At 44.3% G+C, this 20,033-nt stretch overlaps 1 protein-coding gene across 1 annotated transcript in view; it reads left to right on the top strand.

Annotated features, from left to right (window-relative positions):
* The window catches only part of FBXO36 (F-box protein 36), a 96,251-nt gene extending 77,315 nt beyond the window's left edge, over window positions 1–18,936 (top strand). The window contains exons 3-4 of the mRNA XM_059167802.1: window positions 4,657–4,829; window positions 16,507–18,936. Coding sequence (XP_059023785.1) covers window positions 4,657–4,829; window positions 16,507–16,695 — 362 coding nt within the window. The 3' untranslated portion in view covers window positions 16,696–18,936. The remainder of the gene's footprint in view (window positions 1–4,656; window positions 4,830–16,506) is intronic.
* Window positions 18,937–20,033: the final 1,097 nt, after the last annotated feature.

Genomic DNA, 20,033 nt, shown 5'->3' with positions numbered 1-20,033 from the left:
TTTCTATCTGCCTCTGGAATATCAAGAACCTTAGAATATTTACATTCTCAACCTTTACCTTAAATTTTAATTGTGAAATGGCATTTTGATTTGCCTCGTTTGACAACTCTGGCAGTTTGTTATTTCAAACATGATGAATACAGATTTGCCCACGTTTACTGCCATTTCTGTCTTCATCATTGCTTCTGAAATTCTATTCCTTCCTTTTATGTAAGTTTCTTTTCTTTTATTTCTTTTTTTCTAAAGATTTTATTTATTTATTTGCCAGAGAGAGGGAGAGAGAGCACAAGCAGGGGGAGAGGCAAAGAGAAAGGGAGAAGCAGGCTCCCTGCCAAGTGGAGAGCCCGATGAGGGACTCAGTCCTCTGACCCTGGAATCATGACCTGAGACAAAGGCAGACGCTTAACTGACTGAGTCACCCAGGCGTTCCCTATGTAAATTTCTTTCTTCTTGTGGTGTATCTTTAGTTGTTCAAAATCTCATCACATAGATCAAGTCCATAGGTGGATGGGTACCTCAGGTACAAGGCCTTAAGTGCAGTTCCTCAGGGATAGCTCCTATAGATATGAAGCCTGTAAATTAGACAAGTTTTCTGTCCCTCTTCACCTGACATGTAATGGTGGGACAGGCATGAGACAACTTAATTAACATAATTAATTAACATACAGTGTATTATTAGTTTCAGAGGTAGAGTTCAGTGAGGTTATCAGTTCTTGATGAGAATTCAAGAGCTCTACTAATTCTTCATGGCTCTTGGTTTTACCTCGTGGACCCTTGGATCCATCCTGAGTCATCCTCCTTGTCCACAAAAGGTAACCCATCTTTGTGGGTTTAGTTTTCTCAGCCTACTTCCTGCCTGTAGGAGTTTGAGTGTCTGGAGTCTTTTTCCTTTTGCACTGCCTCTGACCCTTTCAGTTCAAGCTGACAAGCAGTGTTCCTACCCATAGAATTCTCTTAAAAACGTAATAGTTGTCTTTGACTTTTTTTGGGTTCACTCCATTAAGCAAAACCACACCTGCACACCTTTTTGAAACAAGCCCTTCTCTGCCTTGGTTTTCTGCTCTTGACTCCCGAGTGGCAATACCCTTCAGCTTCTTGGAAGCACTAACATTTGACTGAATGGTTCTTTTTTTTTTTTTTTTTTTTAAGATTTTATTTATTTATTTGACAGACAGAGATCACAAGTAGGCAGAGAGGCAGAGAGAGGAGGAAGCAGGCTCCCTGCTGAGCAGAGAGCCCAATGCGGGGCTCGATTCCAGGACCCTGGGATCGTGACCTGAGCCGAAGGCAGAGGCTTTAACCCACTGAGCCACCCAGGCGCCCCAACTGAATGGTTCTTAACAAAGCATTTTCCAGCCATGCACTCAGCTTCATCTTCATACCAGGTTTTCCTGAGCTTGTTCGGGATTTGATCTTTGCCTTGGAACCATTTCTTGATTTTAGCATTGTTTGCCATCTGAGGAGGCAGAGAAAATTCAAAACCAGCAGATCCCTGGCAGCTTTTTAAGAAACCTCCTTTAGCTTCTCTCTTTGCTTTCACATTTCACTTTAAGCAGCAAGAAGAAGTCAGATAGCATGTTCAACACTTGGAATTCTACGTAGCTGAATCACCTCCCCTTAAGTCTATTTCTTACTTCACATATCTCAGTAGGCAATAATGTTTCTGCCACTACATGACAAGGGTCTCCCACCTTCCAGTTTTTAATCATATTTTCTTCACTTTCCTTTAAACCCTTGCCCGTAAAACCTCCTCAGAGTCTACCAAGCTTCTACTAACCAGCCATTTAGTTATTTATTATACTATTTGTTGAAAGCTCTTCAGCCTTGCACTTAACACCCTCCTCAAACTCATTCAAATTTTCCATACGCATTCCAATTTCAAAGATACTCCCACATCCATTATAGCACCACAACACTTGGAAGTACCCAAATCCTTATTGTCTCCTGTTGTGTAACAAACTGCCCAGAAACTTAATGGCTTAAAACCATAATAAATGTTTATTAGTTCAAACGGTTTCTGTGGGTCTGGAATTTGGGAGCAGCTTCGCTCAGTCTTTGGGTCTCGTGTGGTGTTGCATGGAGCCTCAGTCTTCTGGAGGCTCTGATTCCATGATGACTCACATACGTGGCTGACGAAAAAGTGGCATTTGTAGCCAGGAAGGAAGTTTCAATTTCTTAGCCCATGGAACTCTCCAGAGGGCTGCTGAGCCCTGTTAGCATATGGTATTGGCTTCTCCCGGGGGGAGTGATCCAAGAGGCAGCAGCAAGGCAGAATCCCCACTGTCTTTTATGATAAAGACTTGGAATGTCATTTAGACGGTATCTTAGTGGTTTCATAGATCAGCCCTAACTCAGTGTGGGATGGAAACACAGAGAAATAAATCCAGGAGAAGAGATTCTGTGGAGCCATCTTGGAGGTTGATGAACACACAGTCCAACAGGAAGGTAGTGATTTTACTTTTCAAAATGGATTTTGTTTTAACTTTTTTGTTTCTTATTTCAAAAGAAGTAACTGTTGGCCACATAAAAAAATACAAGTAAACAAAAAATACTTTTCTAGATACCCCAACACCCATACACTTTGAAACCGTCACATTACATCCCTAGGTGTATACATCCTTTTATAATTTTTACATTTTAAGGACTTTACTGGTAGAGGCTTCATAAAATACATCTAAAGATGCATTGAACATGTTTTACTGGCATTTAAAAATGAACAAACATCTCCAGTTATATTAAGGGATGTTTTTATGCTAGGGCTTTTTTCTCCCTCCATTAACTAAGTATTGCCTTTTCTTCTTATTCTGCTGGTGGGCTGGGAGTTCTCCATGATACCTATCCTTTAGAGTTGAAGTTTTGACAGGGTTCTTTTTTCCTCTGGAAAGCCCTTGGACTTCAGAAGTGCTTCGAATTGGAAGCACTTGGAATTCAGAAGCCACTAAAACCCTTAATGCCTTTGGAATGCTGGACTAACCAGTTTTGGAGAGAAATCTTATATACCTGGCTCTCCTGAGTTGCACAATTAGAGCTTTGACATAAACATGGCCCTCACCCCACATCCATCCCGAAATCAGAGACCCATCAACCAGCTGAATCACAGTTCTGCTGACTTCTGCCCAGAGCCCAGTCAGGGTTCCTGACAGCACCATTCTACTTGCTCCGGACGGAACGCTCCTGGCCGAGGAAGGAAGGTGGTTCCCAAATCTTGGGTATTGCAGGAAGGAGCAAGTTAGTTCATGTAGAATAGGGAGCTCTCTTTTCTAAGAACAGGTCTCTAGAAAGGCTAGTTTTAGTGATGCTTTCAGAGTCAGAAGGGAAAAAAGGAGCTTCAAGAAACCAAGAAAGGGGCGCCTGAGTGGCTCAGTGGGTTAAGCCGCTGCCTTCGGCTCGGGTCATGATCTCAGGGTCCTGGGATCGAGTCCCGCATCGGGCTCTCTGCTCAGCGGGGAGCCTGCTTCCTCCTCTCTCTGCCTGCCTCTCTGCCTACATGTAATCTCTCTCTGTCAAATAAATAAATAAAATCTTAAAAAAAAAAAAAAAAAAAAAGAAACCAAGAAAGTTCCCAGCTTTGGGATCACTGGAATCCACATGCTTACTCCATCATCACCCTGTCTTCCTCCCTCATATGAGGAGGTACAGGGCTTCCCTTCCTTCCTTCATCCCTCTCTCCCTCCCTCCCTTTCTCTCTTCCTTTTTTCCCTCCCCCCCTTCTTTTCTTCCTTCCTTTCCCCCTTCCTTCCTTCTTGGATCTAAAAAAATTACACTGGTTACACAGATTTATTGTAGAAAGATGAGAAAATACAGATGAACAAAAAAAAAAAAAAAGAAAGAAAGAAAATGAAAGTCACCACCCAGATTTAACCACTATTAAAATTTGAATATGTATCCTTCCAAACATGGTTTCCCATTTATTAATGGGAATTAATAAATTAATTGTTGTTTTTAAGGGAACTGAGTTAAAAAAAGAAACAAAGAAACAAACGAACTTTCTTGCATTGAACATATTTAACATAGACCATTATAATTGGTTGATTCTTTGGAACTGTTTTCCAATTGGGAAATAACTGAAAAGTATAGAAAATATCAGGCAAAAGTTAACTCCGTTTTCATGAACTAGCCACTTATTTTCCTCATCGCTTCTCTATATATTTTTTCCATTATGTGAAGGTAGGGATGAAAGAAGGAAAGAGGGAAAAAGAAAGTTTGGTGGAGAAACAATGTATAACAACAAGGGAACAAAAATCAGCTAAAATTAAGAGATATTAATATGTTTCAGACCAATGTGGGGAGAAGGAGGGTCGTAGAAAACCCACATGGACCAGCATCTTTGCCCATACAGTGTGACAGTGAGGATAGAGCCGGGAGTCAGTTGCCTGGACTGGAATTTGGTGTTGATGAAGTCAAGGGGATGTGGTTCATCACTGGGTTAAAACAGTGAGTGTCCCTCAGAGGTTCCAATCTCATGGCAGGGACAGTGCTTGAAAACAAATGTCTCACAAATGCATGTCACCAGAGACAGCTTGGTGAAGGTGGGAATAATCCAACATTACTCCCTGGGGAACAATGCCTTCTAGCACAACTTACTGATAAAGATCATAGTTTTTACCTGTCTGCACATGGTAACTTTGTTGGTTTGTTGGTTTCTTTGAATTACAGTCCAAATTGCCTTAATATTTGGTGCAAGAATATTAGACTATGTCTTCAATTTATGTGAAGGTAAATTTGACTTCCTTGAACGGCTCTCAGACAATCTGCTCCTGAATATCATTTCTTATCTGGATCTTGAAGATATTGCCAGGCTTTCTCAAACGTCACGCAGATTTGCGCAGGTAACAGATACTGATTTTGTATCTATGCGGGTTTTTTCTTGTGCTTCCTCAAAGTTCATCTTCCTCCCTCCCTCCCTCTCTTATTTCCTTCCTTCCTTCCTCATAGTTTATTGTTTGCATTCATTTCAGCAAACATCCATTGAATACTTACTTGATTATGAGCACTGTTTTATGCACAGAGGTAGCAGACATGAAAAGACATTATTCCTGCCCTCAAGAAACTTATAGTCTAACAGGAGAGGCCCTAACAGATACAGATTATTACAGTATAATGTGAGCAGTTCAACAAAGGATGTATGTATGAGGTACACAAAGAGTGCAAAGTGATTTCCTCTGCCAGGCTTCACAGAAGGAGTTATTTTTTTCTGGATTTTCAAGGTAAAATAAGAGCTCACGAGGTGGTCTGGAAGACTAGAGGCATTTCAGGTCGAGGGGCATTCCAAGTCCAGGCAACAGTGCAGGCGGAGGCATGGCCACATGAAAGAAGGCATGGAGTAGTGAGTCTTCTATCTGTCTCCATTTCCTCCATTAACAGCCCTTTGCAGAATTACCTATTCACAATGTTGATGGTTTGGGGGAAATTGCTCATCATAGTGCCTTGTCCTCCTCCATGGCCCAGGCTGACGAAATAGACTCTCTCACACCATTCTGAATCCTCAGCAGAATGATGAGATCAGAAGATGCACTTGGTCGGATTTCACCCAATGACAGGGCCTTGAGGCAACCACTGTTGGTCCCTCTCCCTGGATCCTGGAAGATGCCTTCGTTCCTGCCCCTTTAGTTATTCCTAAATGCACATATCGTTCTTCCATGAAATCCTTTTTTGGCTTAAATTAATTAGAGTTGGACTTTGTTTGAAACAGAAGAAACCTAACTTGGTATTTAGTTGTAATATACTGGGGCAATGACCATTTATAAAAGAGCATGCAACATTTCCCAAGATGAATTAAATCATAATCTTTTTTTTTTTTTTTTAAGACATTTATTCATGGGGTGCCTGGGTGGCACAGTCAGTTAAGCATCTAACTCTTGGTTTTAGCTCAGGTTGTGATCTCAGGGTCATGATATTGAGTCCTGCACAGGGCTCCACTTTCAGCAAAAGTCTGCTTGCTTTTCTCTTTCTCACTCTCCCGCTCCCCTCACATGCATCAGATCCATCTCTCTCTAAAAATAAATAAATATTGGGGCTCCTGGGTGGTTCAGTTGGTTAAGCGTCTGCCTTCGGCTCAGGTCATGATGCCAGGGTCCTGGGATCGAGCCCCACATTGGGCTCCCTGCTTGCCTGGAAGCCTGCTTCTCCCTCTTCAACACTCCCTGCTTGTGTTCCCTCTCTCTCTGTCAAATAAGTAAATAGAATCTTTAAAAAAAAAAAAAAAAGTAAAAAATAAAATAAAATGCTTAAAAAAATCTTTAAGACTGTATTCACCCATTTTTATTTTATTTATATTTATTTATTTATTTATTTATTTATTTTTAGGTAGGCTCCAGACCCAATGTGGGGCTTGAATTCAGGACCCTGAGATCAGGAGTCACGTGCTCTACTGATTGAGCCAGCCAGGTGCCCCTAATTCATAATCTTATTACCTAAAAGAGCAACACTTTTTTTCACAATCATGCCGTCATATTTCTTGATATATATACATTTTAAATAATATAACCTATATTATTTCATGTATCCTCTTTGAGGATAAAAGCTTATGTTTTTACTTGGTTTTCCCCCTAAAAATGGAGAGCCAGAAGGGAGTATTATAATTAATCACTATATATTTTTTTCCATTAAAATATGTATTAAAGATTTGCTGCTGATAAGAAGCTGATTATTCCTACTTTCAATGAAAAAAGTATTTTAAATACAAGAATATACTAGTCAGGATCTATTGAAAACTTCTGCCAGGGCCTGCGCTTGTTCCCAAAATGAAATGGAAGGATTTGTCAGAGAGTGGCAGCAACCGCGGTGTCTTGTGTAATTTATTCCTGACGCAGAGCAACTGTTTTCTCCCCAAGGTGTTGCTCCCTTCCGCTCTCGATGGCTCCCTCTTAGCGTCCTGCCATTATTTCAGTGCTGTCTTGGAAATATCCTCCGTAATTTACCTGCTGTTCTAAAGGAAGCCTTTTCTGGGTTGCTGATTTCAGCTCTCGGTATCCTTGCAGAGCAGAATTTTTTGAAGATGGAGAATGGTCCAGGGCTGCTGTGCCTTTTTCTCTCCATGTAATCGTTACTTCTCATTTCTGTCTTCAGTCTGTATTTTATCTGTATACCGTTTACTTAGTTTTCACCTACATTTATCAATTACTTTGTTTTGTCTTGCTATTTGCCTCCTTGAAAAAAATTTCCATTTAGAATGAAATGAAAAGAAAAAAATTTCCATTTCAAATTTCTGCAGGCAAATTTATTAGCAAATTATTTGTGTCCAAGTTCTAACCCTTTTCCTCCGACCTTTGGGAGGGAGGTGCTCCTCTCCTCGGAGAGGCCATTGCTGCCTGCCACCTGGCTCCAAGGTCTGAGTCAAGGGACTTTAGTCTGCCACTTATCTCCTTTCTCTTTTGGGTTGTTGTTATTTTTAAAAAGCTTTTTTTTTTTTTTTTTAAAGTAGGCTCCATACCCAGTGCAGAGCCCAATGCGAGGCTTGAGCTCACGACCCTGAGATCAAGACCTGAGCTGAGATTAAGAATCAGAGCCACCTAGGTGGCCTTAAAAACCTTTTTGTTTACAAATAGTTTTATTTATTTATTTATTTATTATTATTTTTTAAAGATTTTATTTATTTATTTGACACAGAGAGATCACATGTAGGCAGACAGGCAGGCAGAGAGAGAGAGAGAGGAGGAAGCAGGCTCCCTGCTGAGCAGGGGGCCCGATGCGGGACTCGATTCCAGAACCCTGAGATCATGACCTGAGCCGAAGGCAGCGGCTTAACCCACTGAAACACCCAGGCGCCCCAAATAGTTTTATTTTTTTTTAAAGAGATTTTATTTATTTATTTGAGAGAAAGAGAGAGAGAACAAGCATGAGGGGCAGGGGAGGAGGGATGGCAGAGGCAGAGGGAGAAGCAGATTCCTCACTGAGCAGGGAGCCCAAGACAGGGCTTGATCCCAGGACTCTGGGATCATGACCTGAGCTAAAGGCAGGCGTGTAATGACTGAGCCACCCAGGCGCTCCTACAAAAAATTTTAGATTTGTAAGTGTTGCAAAGATAATACACACAGTTTGCATATACCCTTCACAGCTTTCCCTAACACTGACATCTTATATAACCAGGGATATTTATCAAAACTCAGCAATTAATACTGAGAAAATACTATTAACTAAGCCACAGACTTTATTCATATTTCATCAGTTTTTCCACTAATGTCCTTTTGCTGTTTCAGGAACCAGTCTGGCATACTATATTGCATTTAGTTCCTATTTTTATTTTTTTAATTTATTTTTTATTTTTTAAAAGATTTTATTTATTTATTTGACAGACAGAGATCACAAGTAGGCAGAGAGGCAGGCGGAGAGGCAGGGAAGCAAGCCCCTTAGTTCCTATTTTTAAATCTTTCTTTCATTTGTTTTTTCCTCTCGGAAATTTTTTCAAATCAGCCTCATCCTTAAGAATTCAAAAACTCTAGACTCAATTTGCAGCCAATCTCTTTCCTTTTCTCCTTGGGAAAACAAAACAGAACAAAACAAAACAAGTTTACAGGGTAGTTCACCCTCAGGAAACTAGCATCATCAATGGGAGTGGAATTTTATAATTCATGATGAAATGAAAACAGTAAGTAAATGAGATATGAAGGGTTTGTTATCAAACCAAGTTTATTCCATTTAAATGATGATCATCATCATCTTTCTTTTTTTTTTTTTTTTAAATAGTAGGCTCCATATTCAGTGTGGGGCTTGAACTCACGACCCTGTGACTGAGGGTTTCATGCTTTACCAAATGAACTAGTCTAAATGACCATCCTTTATTGGAGGTTAGGCCTTCCTATTTTGGGAAGAGTTAAAATGTTCCTTCTTCTTCTTCTTCTTCTTTTTTTAAGATTTTATTTATTTGAGAAGGAGTGAGCAAGTTAGAGAACGAGAGAGCCCAAGCCAGGGGAGAGGCTAAGGGAAAGGGAGAAGCAGACTCCCTGCTGAACAGGGAGCCCAATGCAGGACTCAGTTTGGGACTCCAGGATCGTGACCTGACTGAGCCTCCCAGGTGTCCCAAAATGCCCCTTCTTTTATGAAATAATGGCCGTAAAACCAGATCATTTTAACAAATTATCCAAACTTGGAAAAAATTTAAAAAGTTAGCCATCTTATTTTGGTTCTTAATTTTTGTTTTATTGGATTTCCAAAAATGTCACTGGTCTTATGACGTCCTAATTTCCCAAAGCCTCTAGTCTACTCTCAACCTCCTCATCTTCTTTTCCTCCTCTGCCATGCCTCAGAAATATAACTAAATGTCCCCAGCCTCGTTCACAGTAACCCCTTCGTTGTCACGCGTAAAGGGCCTGTTTAGGCCTTCTACTCCCTGACCCATCTTTGTTTCCAGGATTCTCTGCTGGCTTTTCTCCTCGCCATATCTCATGCACTGGGAAGGCTCTTTTGGGCTTTTGGCATTTGCTTATACTGTTCCCTTCCCTAGGAATGTCCTGCTTCCGACCCACCTCTCTTAACTCCCACTCTCTGCTCTTGCTCTCATTCTATGTTTACCCAGCAGTGGAGTCTCCATAGATGAGTTCCTGAAAGCCTGGATGTTGGGTGGTTGTATTTCTCAGGGTGAACAACAAAGAGGAATCCTCTGGGAGCTTTGTTAAGATGAGCACACCCTCGAAAGGTGAATCTCGTGTCATGGGATACGAGAAAGGCAGCCGAGGGCCAGCTCTGTGATTGACCCAAAGTCCTGCCAGGTAATCTGCCAGGAGGGAACCTGTTTTGGCCCAGGAAGCACCAGGCCTTGATCCTATCCCTTTCCAGCAAACTACAGCAGAGTAGACCCAAAAGAACTCAGAAGTTAGATGAAAGGGTAAAGCCCAGACACGGCAGGGCGATGACGGTGATTGGCATGTAAATATACTCATCTTGGTCATGACTCAGGGACAGCTGCAGAATCCCTATGACTGTGGTTCCCATGTCTGGCCAAGTAGACGAAGCACCTGGGGAGCAGGTGAAAATAGAGATGGGAAGCCCACACCCTGGTCGGTGGGCGGGTCTGAGTCGGAGCCAGCATCTGTGTGTTTGCTTGTGTTTACAGCAACCCAATTCTGAATCCAGTCCAAGAATTTGATATTAAAATGGTACAGATAAAAGGTTTCACGAGACTGTGAGAAAGGTTGGAAGTTTGGGGGTGGAGGTGGTGGGGTGTTTTCCTAGCTTCGCTGTGTACAGGTATGGGGAGGTGTTTAAATCGGATGAAGACAGATAGCTGGGTTCTGTTCCCTGGTCAGCCACTCCCCACCAGGAGTCTTGGACAGCACTTTTTTTTTTTTTTTTTTTTAAAGATTATTTATTTATTTGAGGGAGAGAGAACACAGACGAAGAGGGAGAGGGAGAAACAGACTCCTCAGCAGGGAGCCCGATGCGGGGCTTGATCCTTGGACCCCGAGATCATGACCTGAGCCGAAGGCGGACGCCCACCCTACTGAGCCACCCAGGCGCCCCACCCTTATTCTTACAGACCCTTAATTCCTCCATTTGTAAAAGGAGGGGTCTTATCTAGATAAGCCCTCGGATCCCCTTCAACTTTTAGATAGCATCATGTATGTTAGGTTCATGCACCACCACCAGGGGGAGCTAAATCCACGATTAGCTGTGCCTTGGCTCACAGTCCAAGGAACCATAGCCGGGACGCATCCCTCGTGTTTCTCAGCCTGGCATCTACCAAGCAAAGAGCCCCAGGGTTTGGACATCTTAAATGGGGGCATTATGTAGACCACTTTATAAAACAAACTGTAAGCTCCCTTTTGAGAATTCTTTTCTTTCCCTCCAAATCTCATAGTTCTTTTCAATAATTCTTCATTATATGAGGCACACTGATATCCTGAGATGTATCGTGCTGGTAAAGGGGTAGTCAGCTACCTTGGTGTTAAGAGTTCAAATCTTTTATAGGAGGATCGGAAGATCCATTAATTTTTAAATATTAAGACATTTTCTAAGAGTTTCCCTTTGTTGCTTATATTTAGAATATGTTGTGATCTGAATAGAGAAATTAGACCTTGAAGGACTGTTGAAGACGGGCTAAGATAACAGTGATTTAACCAATATCAGAATGCTTGGGGGGCTGTCAATATCAGAAGATTCAGTGTTGCTGTGTCCCGGTAACCTTTATGTGAATGTGTAATACTTTATGCTTTGATATTTATGCAGAAAGGATCTTAAGTTCTTATGCCTTCTTTTACTATTCATTTCTATTTGTAATTCCTTCTTTTCCCTTATTAGAGTACTTTTAGAGTAGCATAAAAATATAGAAAAGTATAAAAGTAAAAAGTCCTGGCTGATTTCTGCTTAAAATGGAATGTAATGGTATCCTGAAATAGATGGGACATTGACGTGTCTCCCCCTCCCTAGAAGGAAGTTAGAATGCAGGAGAGCAAGGCAGGACAGAGCCAAGGCCAGGCTCTGGGTAGTGCTAGTGAGAATGCTTGGTTGCCTGGGGCTACGGGTGGGGAGAGGAGTAAGTGTCCCCTACAAGCCAGGTGGGCTGAAATGGTGGCCCATAATAGGAGGACAGAAATCAGGGGCATCCACTGTTCCCCTTTAGATCGCTCTTGAATGCTGGGGTGGGTTCCAATCCTAATACTCAGGGCGGGGTGCGTCTTGTGAGGGACAGGTAGAAATGGCGGTAGTAACAGGCAGAGCAGGGCTGTGTCCAGGGCCGGAGCTGACAGCAGGTCCGCTGTGTGTGTGTGTGTGTGTTGGGGGAGGAGGCTGCCTGGTAATTGTTCAGGCCTTCCTCCCAGAGATAAGGGAGGCAGCTGGGCTTCCCCATGACCCAGTGTTTGGGGCATCAACCCTTCGATGTTGCACTATTCATACTAGTCTGAGCCCACAGGTTAGATGGTAAAGGCTACTGCTTTCCTCATGTCCAGCTGGCCAGAGCCGGTTGCTCAGGGGACCATATGGGACTGGAGATGCTGCCGTCTTGCGCTGTACAAACCGGCTGTCCAGAACGGAGCCGCACACACATCAAGATGCATCTACCCGCAGGCAGGATCGTAACAGTGTGCTGTCTTGAACACAGGGCCCTGCTTCCCCATCTTCAGCATTAGAAACAAGAGGCCTTCATTCTTTCACTTCTCTTTTTCCGTGTTTCTTGGGACCATATTTTTTGAACTTGTCTGGCATTAAAAACCGACTCAGAACCAAAGACGACATTATACATAAAATACCTTTTGTCTTAGAAACTGAGTTTCTTACTCTGCTTTACCCTCCAAGATGTCTCTGTTACACCCTCTTCTCTCTCCTGAAGTCCCCTGCTTCCTCACTCTTAGTTGATATTGTGGCCTCTTATTTCATGGAGGAATTGGAAGGAGTCACCAGAGAATTGCCCTGCTGTCCCTTCCCCTCATCCCTCTGTCCATCAACTCTGTAAACTTCCTGTCCCAGGTGAGAAGTTCTCCTCCTTATTACCCAAGGCCACATTTCCACCTGTGCGTTTCAGCTCCTCTGCTCAGCCACTTTGCGCATGCAGCTGTCGCTGTCACTAGTCCTACCCTCACTACTGGGTCATTTCCATCAGCACATTAAAAAAAAAAAAATGCCTTGACCTGATTCCCTATTCTGCTCTCCAAGCAAAATTCCCTCAAAAGAGTGACCATAGGGACGCCTGGGTGGCTCAGTTGGTTAAGCCACTGCCTTCGGCTCAGGTCATGATCCCAGCGTCCTGGGGTCGAGTCCCACATCAGGCTCCTTGCTCAGTGGGAGCCTGCTTCTCCATCTGCCTCTGCCTGCCACTCTGTCTTCCAAGTGCTCGCTCTCTCTCTCTTTCTCTCTGACAAATAAATAAATAAAATCTTAAAAAAAAAAAAAAGAGTGACCATAATTGCTATATCCACTTTGTCTTCTCCTGTCCCTTCCTGGACCCACTCTAGCCAGGCATTCAGTCCCCACTCTGCCATGGGAACCTCTTGTCAAGGTTACCATTTGCCCACGATATTACAAAAACACCAGTCAGTTGTAAATTCCTGTCTTTTCAGCAGCCTTGAGACACTGGATTGCTGTTCGGGCTTTCTTCCTTATTCTCAGACTCCCTTGTTGGAAACTGCTTTTCTGACTGCTTTCATGTTGGAATGAAATGCCCAGCTCTTCCCTGGGCATTTTCTCTCTCTACAGTCACACCTATGTGATAGCATCTAATCCCAGGGCTGTATTATTATTATTTTTTAAAGATTTATTTATTTGACAGAGAGAGAGAGAGATCACAAGCAGGGAGAGAGGCAGGCAGAGAGAGAGAGAGGGGAAGCAGGCTCCCTGCTGAGCAGAGAGCCCGATGCAGGGATCAACCCCAGGACCCTGAGATCATGACCTGAGCCTAAAGCAGAGGCTTAACCCACTGAGCCACCCAGGCGCCCCGAGGGCTTTAAATAGTATTTACACACTGATAATTTCCAAACATGTGTTTCCAGGCCAGGTTGTCTCCTTGAACTTCTGACTTTTTAAAATTAAATTAAATTATTTGATATATAGAGAGAGACAGCGAGAGAGGGAACATAAGCAGGGGGAGTGGGGGAGGGAGAAGCAGGCTCCCCACCTGTGCTCCTACCTGAGCAGGGAGCCCAAAGCAGGGCTTGATCCCAGGACCCTGAGATCATGACCTGAGCCAAAGGCAGATGCTTAACCATTGAGCTACCCAGGCACCCCTGAACTCCTTACTTTTAAGTCTAATTGCATGCTCAGCACTTCCACCTAGAAGGAGTATAGACATGCCAAAACCAGACCTCTGACATCTCCCCCAACCCCTGCCCCCTGCCACATACCTACAGACCAATTCTGCTTCTCCCACAGTTTTATTTTCTCAGTCACTGGCAATACCATCCACCCAGCTGCTCAAGCCAAACAGCTCATTGTTAATTCTTCTCTTTGTTCTCACCTCTCATCTAATTCATTCATAAGTCTATGAGCTCCACCTTCAAAACAGATCTACAGTCCAGCCATCTCTCACCTCCTCCCTGGCCACCACCCTGTCGCACGCCATCCTCCTGTCTTCCTGGACTTTCCAGGAAGCACACCAGAGTGGACTTGCTTTCCCCTGATGGGCAGGACAGTACACCTTCTTCATTTTGCATCTGGATCCTGTTAGTTCTCTGGCTGTGGTCTTAGACCACAGAGCTGTTGATCCTGGCGCTGTCCTATGGGCTGATGATGATGTTGATGACATTGACGATGTCATCCCGATAAGCAGGAGGTAGCCTATACCACAGATGCTCTGGCAACATATGCGCACGCCAACAGGGTAGAGATGAGCTGTGCAAAAATGGAGAGGCCTGCCATCTCAATAAATTAAACCTAAGACCCGTGCCTTAGAGTTACTTGCTACCATAAGAAAGCAGCCACAGCTCCTTGTGGACGTTTTTTAAGTTTTCAAGGTACGTATGCAATTTGAGTGTGCTTTTCCACATAGCTGAAAGCCGCCAGTCGTTAAGTGGGGCCCAGCTGCTGGTCTGGATCGTGTTGTAAGCAGCCGTGTGCCCTGTGCCTCTCACAAACCCGCAGAGTCAATGATGCTTCAAGGGTCTGCAGCCTCCATGGCGGGGGGCCTGTCTGGGTCCTTGCTGACACCTGGGCACGCCTCCAGAGGGAAAGGACAGCTAGTACCCCAGGGCCTTAGAGTCAAGACCAGAATTTGTTTTTAGGAAAGTTTCTGTTTTTTGAAAAACAACTCTTGGATTTCTCCTGGTTAAACGCTACTGTTCTGGCTAGACGGTCAACGTCTTGAAGAGAACCAGATTTGGATATTTGTGGTGATTCCTAGGGAAGGGGTATTTGGATGGACTTCTCAGCATAAGCCGGAGGATAAAGATATCTGTGTCCCATGGGACTGCTCAGCAAAAGGCACTAATGCAGAGAAGGTTTTCAGTAATTCGGTGGGTCAAATGCTCTGCTCTGTGAAAGGCAGTGCGTTTCCCCAGGCACCCTCCTGTTTGCTGGGTTCAGGAACAAAATGGCCCCTGGCAAGGATGGGTCAGTAACACCCAGACTTCATCACGGAGGAAGCAGCAGTTTGTCCTTCCCGGATCCTGGCCCCATTCTAGATACGGATCTGCCTTCCTTGCCCGCCATGGTTCTCCTGCAACATTGTGTGTAAGTTGACTGAATGCCTTCCTTTCTTTCACTGTATCCCATACGAGATTGCTTCGGATTAGTAGTAAATAATTTATGAAATAAATTGGCATACATAAATAAATAAATGTGGCCATGAACACAAAATTTCTTGCTCTTAGTGTATGTGCCATCCGTTATCAATCTTTGAAGGGCCCACCGGCTTCCTGCTTTTCTTTGCCTCCTTGTAAGAGACGTCTTTGTGGAGGTTCGGACAGCTGGGCCATGTCTGAGAGGGGATCGAGCAGAAGGGAAGTGCCCAGGCCAATGTGCTCTGACACTATTGTATTGGTTAAAGGTACCCTGGGCTTTTCATTGCTCGCCCACCATGCCTAGAGCTTTCCACTTCTGGATTTTCCAGAAATGGAACCGCTGAATGGAACTGATGAAAAGGGAAATCAGGGGGCGCCTGGCTAGCGCAGTCAGTTCAGCGACCTGCTCTTGGTTTCAGCTTTCCTGATTTCAGGGTTGAGAGTTCAAGTCCCATGTGGAGCCTACTTTAAAAAAAAAAAAAAAATAGTAGTCATAAAATAAAATGGAGGCAAGCCCAGCAGGAGTTAACAATGCTCCTGCCTGAGAAGGTACTGCAGCCCTGGGAGGAAGGTCGGTTACACCGTTGTCAGCCTCTGACAGCCTAGGTGGTTTGTTGGAAATGAACAATATAATGTTGTATATATAAATTAACTGTATAATGTTGTAAATGGGGCACCTGGATGATTCAGTTGGTTAAGCATCTGCCTTCAGCTCAGGTCATGATCTCAGGGTCCTGGGATGGAGTCCCACATCCAGCTCCTTGCTCAGTGGGGAGCCTGCTTCTCCCTCTGCCTACTGCTCCCCCTACTTGTGCTCTCTCTCTCTCTGACAAATAAATAATTAAATAAAAAAAGGCAATATCTTATATGTACTATTTATAGCTATCTTGCATTTTTATTCTTTTTTTTTTTTTTAAGATTTTTATTTATTTATTTGACAGAGATCACAAGTAGGCAGAGAGGCAGGCAGAGAGAGAGAGAGAGAGAGGAGGAAGCAGGCTCCCTGCTGAACAGAGAGCCCGATGCAGGACTCGTTCCCAGGATCCTGAGTTCATGACCTGAGCTGAAGGCAGAGGTTTAACCCACTGAGCCACCCAGGCGCCCACAGTTTTACTCTTAAATGAGATCATGACTTGGTTTATTCCATGAATCAAATATCGCTTCGTCCTTCAGGCATTCGTGCACTTGCCTTTCCTCCAAGAGGAGAGGAAGGAGATGGGAACCGTGTCTGGTGCGCCTTCGTGCCCATGTCACATCTCCTCCAGTATCTCACAGACGACAGGAATTGGAGGGATTCTGTGAGTGAGTGAGTTGTCCTTAACCTGCGTCTGACATAACCTCTGGCTCTTCCCGCCCACAGCTATGCACATCGGACAAACTGTGGGAGAAGATAGTGAAGTCCACCTGCGACATCATCACCCCGGACATGCGCGCCCTGGCCGAGGACGTGGGCTGGAGACAGATGTTCTTCACCAATAAGCTGCAGCTCCAGCGACAGCTTCGCAAGAGGAAACACAGACAAGGAAGCCAGAGAGACAGTCAATTTTAGGGACACATTTTCTTACCTGCAGCGGGGGTGGGGGTCGAGGCCTCGCGGTAGTTCCCTTTTGTGTCCAAATCTCTTCTGTTTCCTTCGACTAAGAACTCGGATTTGAATTTACAGCTTCAAGGAGCCATAGGGAAAGCCTCCTGGGTTTGCAAACACAGGCCACCCAACCTGACGAGGCAGGGCCTTGCCTGAACCACAGTCCCCCTCTAGGAGGGTCCAATTCGTGGCCCCCACAAAGGGCTGTGGGACAGAAAGCCGAGACACCTGTAAGAAAAGAGGCTTCTGCTGCACAGAAACAAACAATAAATGATTACTCGCAGGTTTTTACTACATATCTGTTTTTCTGAGGCATTTGGAAGGATTTCTGCCTGATAGAGGTGGCCCGGCGTCCCCATGGGCAACGGGGCGGGGCAGGGGCCGCAGGAGTCCGGGGGGCACAGCTGCCTCCCCAGCTCTCTTCTCCTCCATTTGAACTCAGGGCCCTGTCATGTGGCCCCTGGGTGCCAGGCTTTGTCCCTGCTTGTGGACAGCCTGGGATCTGGTCCTCCCTCTAGGAATGTGAACAGCTACGCCTTCTACCCTGGGGATTTTTAAGATCACAAGCTGTGAGTAACTGAGTGAAAACCCAAGTACCCTTTGTGATCTGTTAACCTGGAAGAGGGGGTAAAAACAGTACCATTTGAGAGGAGGAAACTCTATATCCCTGAGATGGGTAATTTGCAAATTGTTTTCTTCCTGTGCTTTCTAGAGGATGAAGAATTCCCCCACCCCAACCCCCTCTCCCATCACACTCAAAGCAGCGATTTATCTGATGACTCCTCTTATGCTACAGAAAAAGTAGCTGTCAACCTCCCATCACTTTATGAACAGTTACCATTTCTACTTTCCTGCAATTTGCACTTCAGTGCCTGGAAGAAATAATACATGACCCCCTGCATCCCAAGCAGGGGAATTTTCTGTGATGCCCTGAGCATCCACAGGTGCTGATTTCCCCACTCAAGTCCTCCTGAATGGCTCGGGGCCACGACTTTAGTGCTGGGTTCTTTTTTTCCTTTTTGCTGACCCTGTGTTCGGACCCAACCAGGTTTTAACCCCTCATCCCTTAAAACTCACCCCCTTAAAACTCACTCATAGATTTCCAGCGACATCTGTGAAAGTGAGCGCAGTCTGCTTCCTGGTAGCTGAGGAGCCTGTCAGCCTTGTTCTGGATTTAGTCCAAGCACAGAGCGAAGGTTTGACTGGTGAGAGAGCCGGGCTGCCCTCGCCTCCCAGGAGGGCCTCCGCCGGGGTGATGCAGGGGAGAGGCTGGCAGGCTGGAAGCACGCGCTCCTGCACAGGTCCTGCAGCCTTGTTTCTCCCCGAAGTCCCCGACTTCACTCAGGGCGGGAACATGGCTAGACACCACGTGTGCGCCGGGACTGTGTGTATGCGCAGTTGGTGGGCAACACGACTGCATAAATAGCCCCAGCTCCTTCGCAACATTGATGCAAATATGTCAGCGGCTGAAGCATTTCGTATGTTGTGTTTAATCAACTGAGACTGAAAGCTTATGGGCAGGCACGGCGTTCTAGAGTCAGCATGAATCAGCAGGAGCACAGACAAGGCCGTTTGAAAACACTTACTACCTATGGAAAATATAACATAACAATAGATGCTAATGGTAAATAACAATGAAAAATGAGTTACTGATACGTTGGCTATTGCTGGTAACAGTTAAAATAACACAGGTTATTAGATTATTCCCGTGATTATTAGCCCTAGTAATTTGGATGTCTTATAACCCAATTATATTTTTTGGTCAAAACAAGCAAAAAACCCAACTAACCAATGAATACCACCAACCTAAAATCCTGCAGGGGCCTGGTACTCTCAGCCCTTGAAACACTTTGCCCCTCTTCCCACTCATTTTCCATGTTAGATCCCACGTGGCAATCCCATCAGCTGGAAATAGATAGCTATGGTGTTGTCTCTCTGCCCCCACGGACAGCTTTCATGTGGACGAATTACACTGCTCTGTGCCTGACATACCATTTCACAGCGAAATGCCACAGCACTTTATAACCTTGTCCTCTCCTATCTTTTAAGTCAGAAGTGTTTCTACTTTGCTCTCATTTCCCATTGTAATAGTAAAAGCAAAATGCTGATATCTTCTGATAATTTATATGGTTAGTGTTATAAGACCACCTTCTTAAGAGCAAGTGTGAAAATTTATAAACAAACAAATAAATATATTTTACTTAATATCAAGTTCCATTATTTTTTTTTTCTTTTCTTTCTTTTTTTTTTTTTTTTCTTTTTCTGAAGAGGTTAGCATAGCAGGTGCATTCAACCCCAGTTATAGGGAATCCAAAATGTTGTGCACTGAGTCAACTCAAGGTTTTTTTTTTTAAGATTTTATTTATTTATTTGACACAGAGAGAGATCACAAGTAGGCAAAGAGGCAGGCAGAGGAAGGGGGAAGCAGGCTCTCTGCTGAGCAGAAAACCTGATGCTGGGCTCGATCCCAGGACCTGCAGCTCCTGCAGGACCTGAGCCAAAGACAGAGACTTAACCCACTGAGCCACCCAAGCGGCACTTGACTCAAGAGTTTAGACTGAGATTATGAATTTTTAAGAAGATTTTATTTATTTATTGAGAGAGAGAGAGAGAAAGCAGGGGGAGGAGAAGATGGAGAGGGACAAGCAGACTCTGTGCTAAGTGTGGAGCCCAGTGTGGGGCTTGGTTCCACGACCATGAGATCATGATCTGATCCATAATCAACAGTCAGTTGTTGACCCGACTAAGCCACCCAGGCGCCCAACACTGAGATTTTGATCGGAGTGAAGGATGGGAAGTGGGATAGGGACAACTCACTAGCTGCCACTTATCATTGTTTTCGCAGCTGCTTCTGTCCAAAACAGTCACCAGCCCTCATTAATTACCCCAGACTGACTCCCAAGATGCCAAGACTAATACAGAACAACCTTACTAAAAACATAAACATTTGCACGGCATAGTTTTTTGCTCTGAGCTTTGGTGGGATGACATCTCAGTTTGTGTTAAGATAATATACTGTGGGAGAATATCCAAGTTTTTCAACCCTGAACAGTTGGTTTCAAATGACAAAGAGTGCCTTCAATTAGATGTTAAAAATGCTACGTAGGGGCACCTGGGTGGCTCAGTGGGTTAAAGCCTCTGCCATTGGCTCAGGTCATGATCCCAGGGGCCTGGGATTGAGCCCCGCATTGGGCTCTTTGCTTGGCAGGGAGCCTGCTTCCTCTTCTCTCTCTCTGCCTATCTCTCTCCCTACTTGTGATCTCTCTCTGTCAAATAAATAAAAAAACAAAAAACAAAAAAAA

Source organism: Mustela lutreola, chromosome 3 (assembly GCF_030435805.1).
Source record: "Mustela lutreola isolate mMusLut2 chromosome 3, mMusLut2.pri, whole genome shotgun sequence".
In the NCBI taxonomy this organism is placed as follows: Eukaryota; Metazoa; Chordata; class Mammalia; order Carnivora; family Mustelidae; genus Mustela; species Mustela lutreola.
This window is presented reverse-complemented; position numbering and strand designations above follow the sequence as displayed.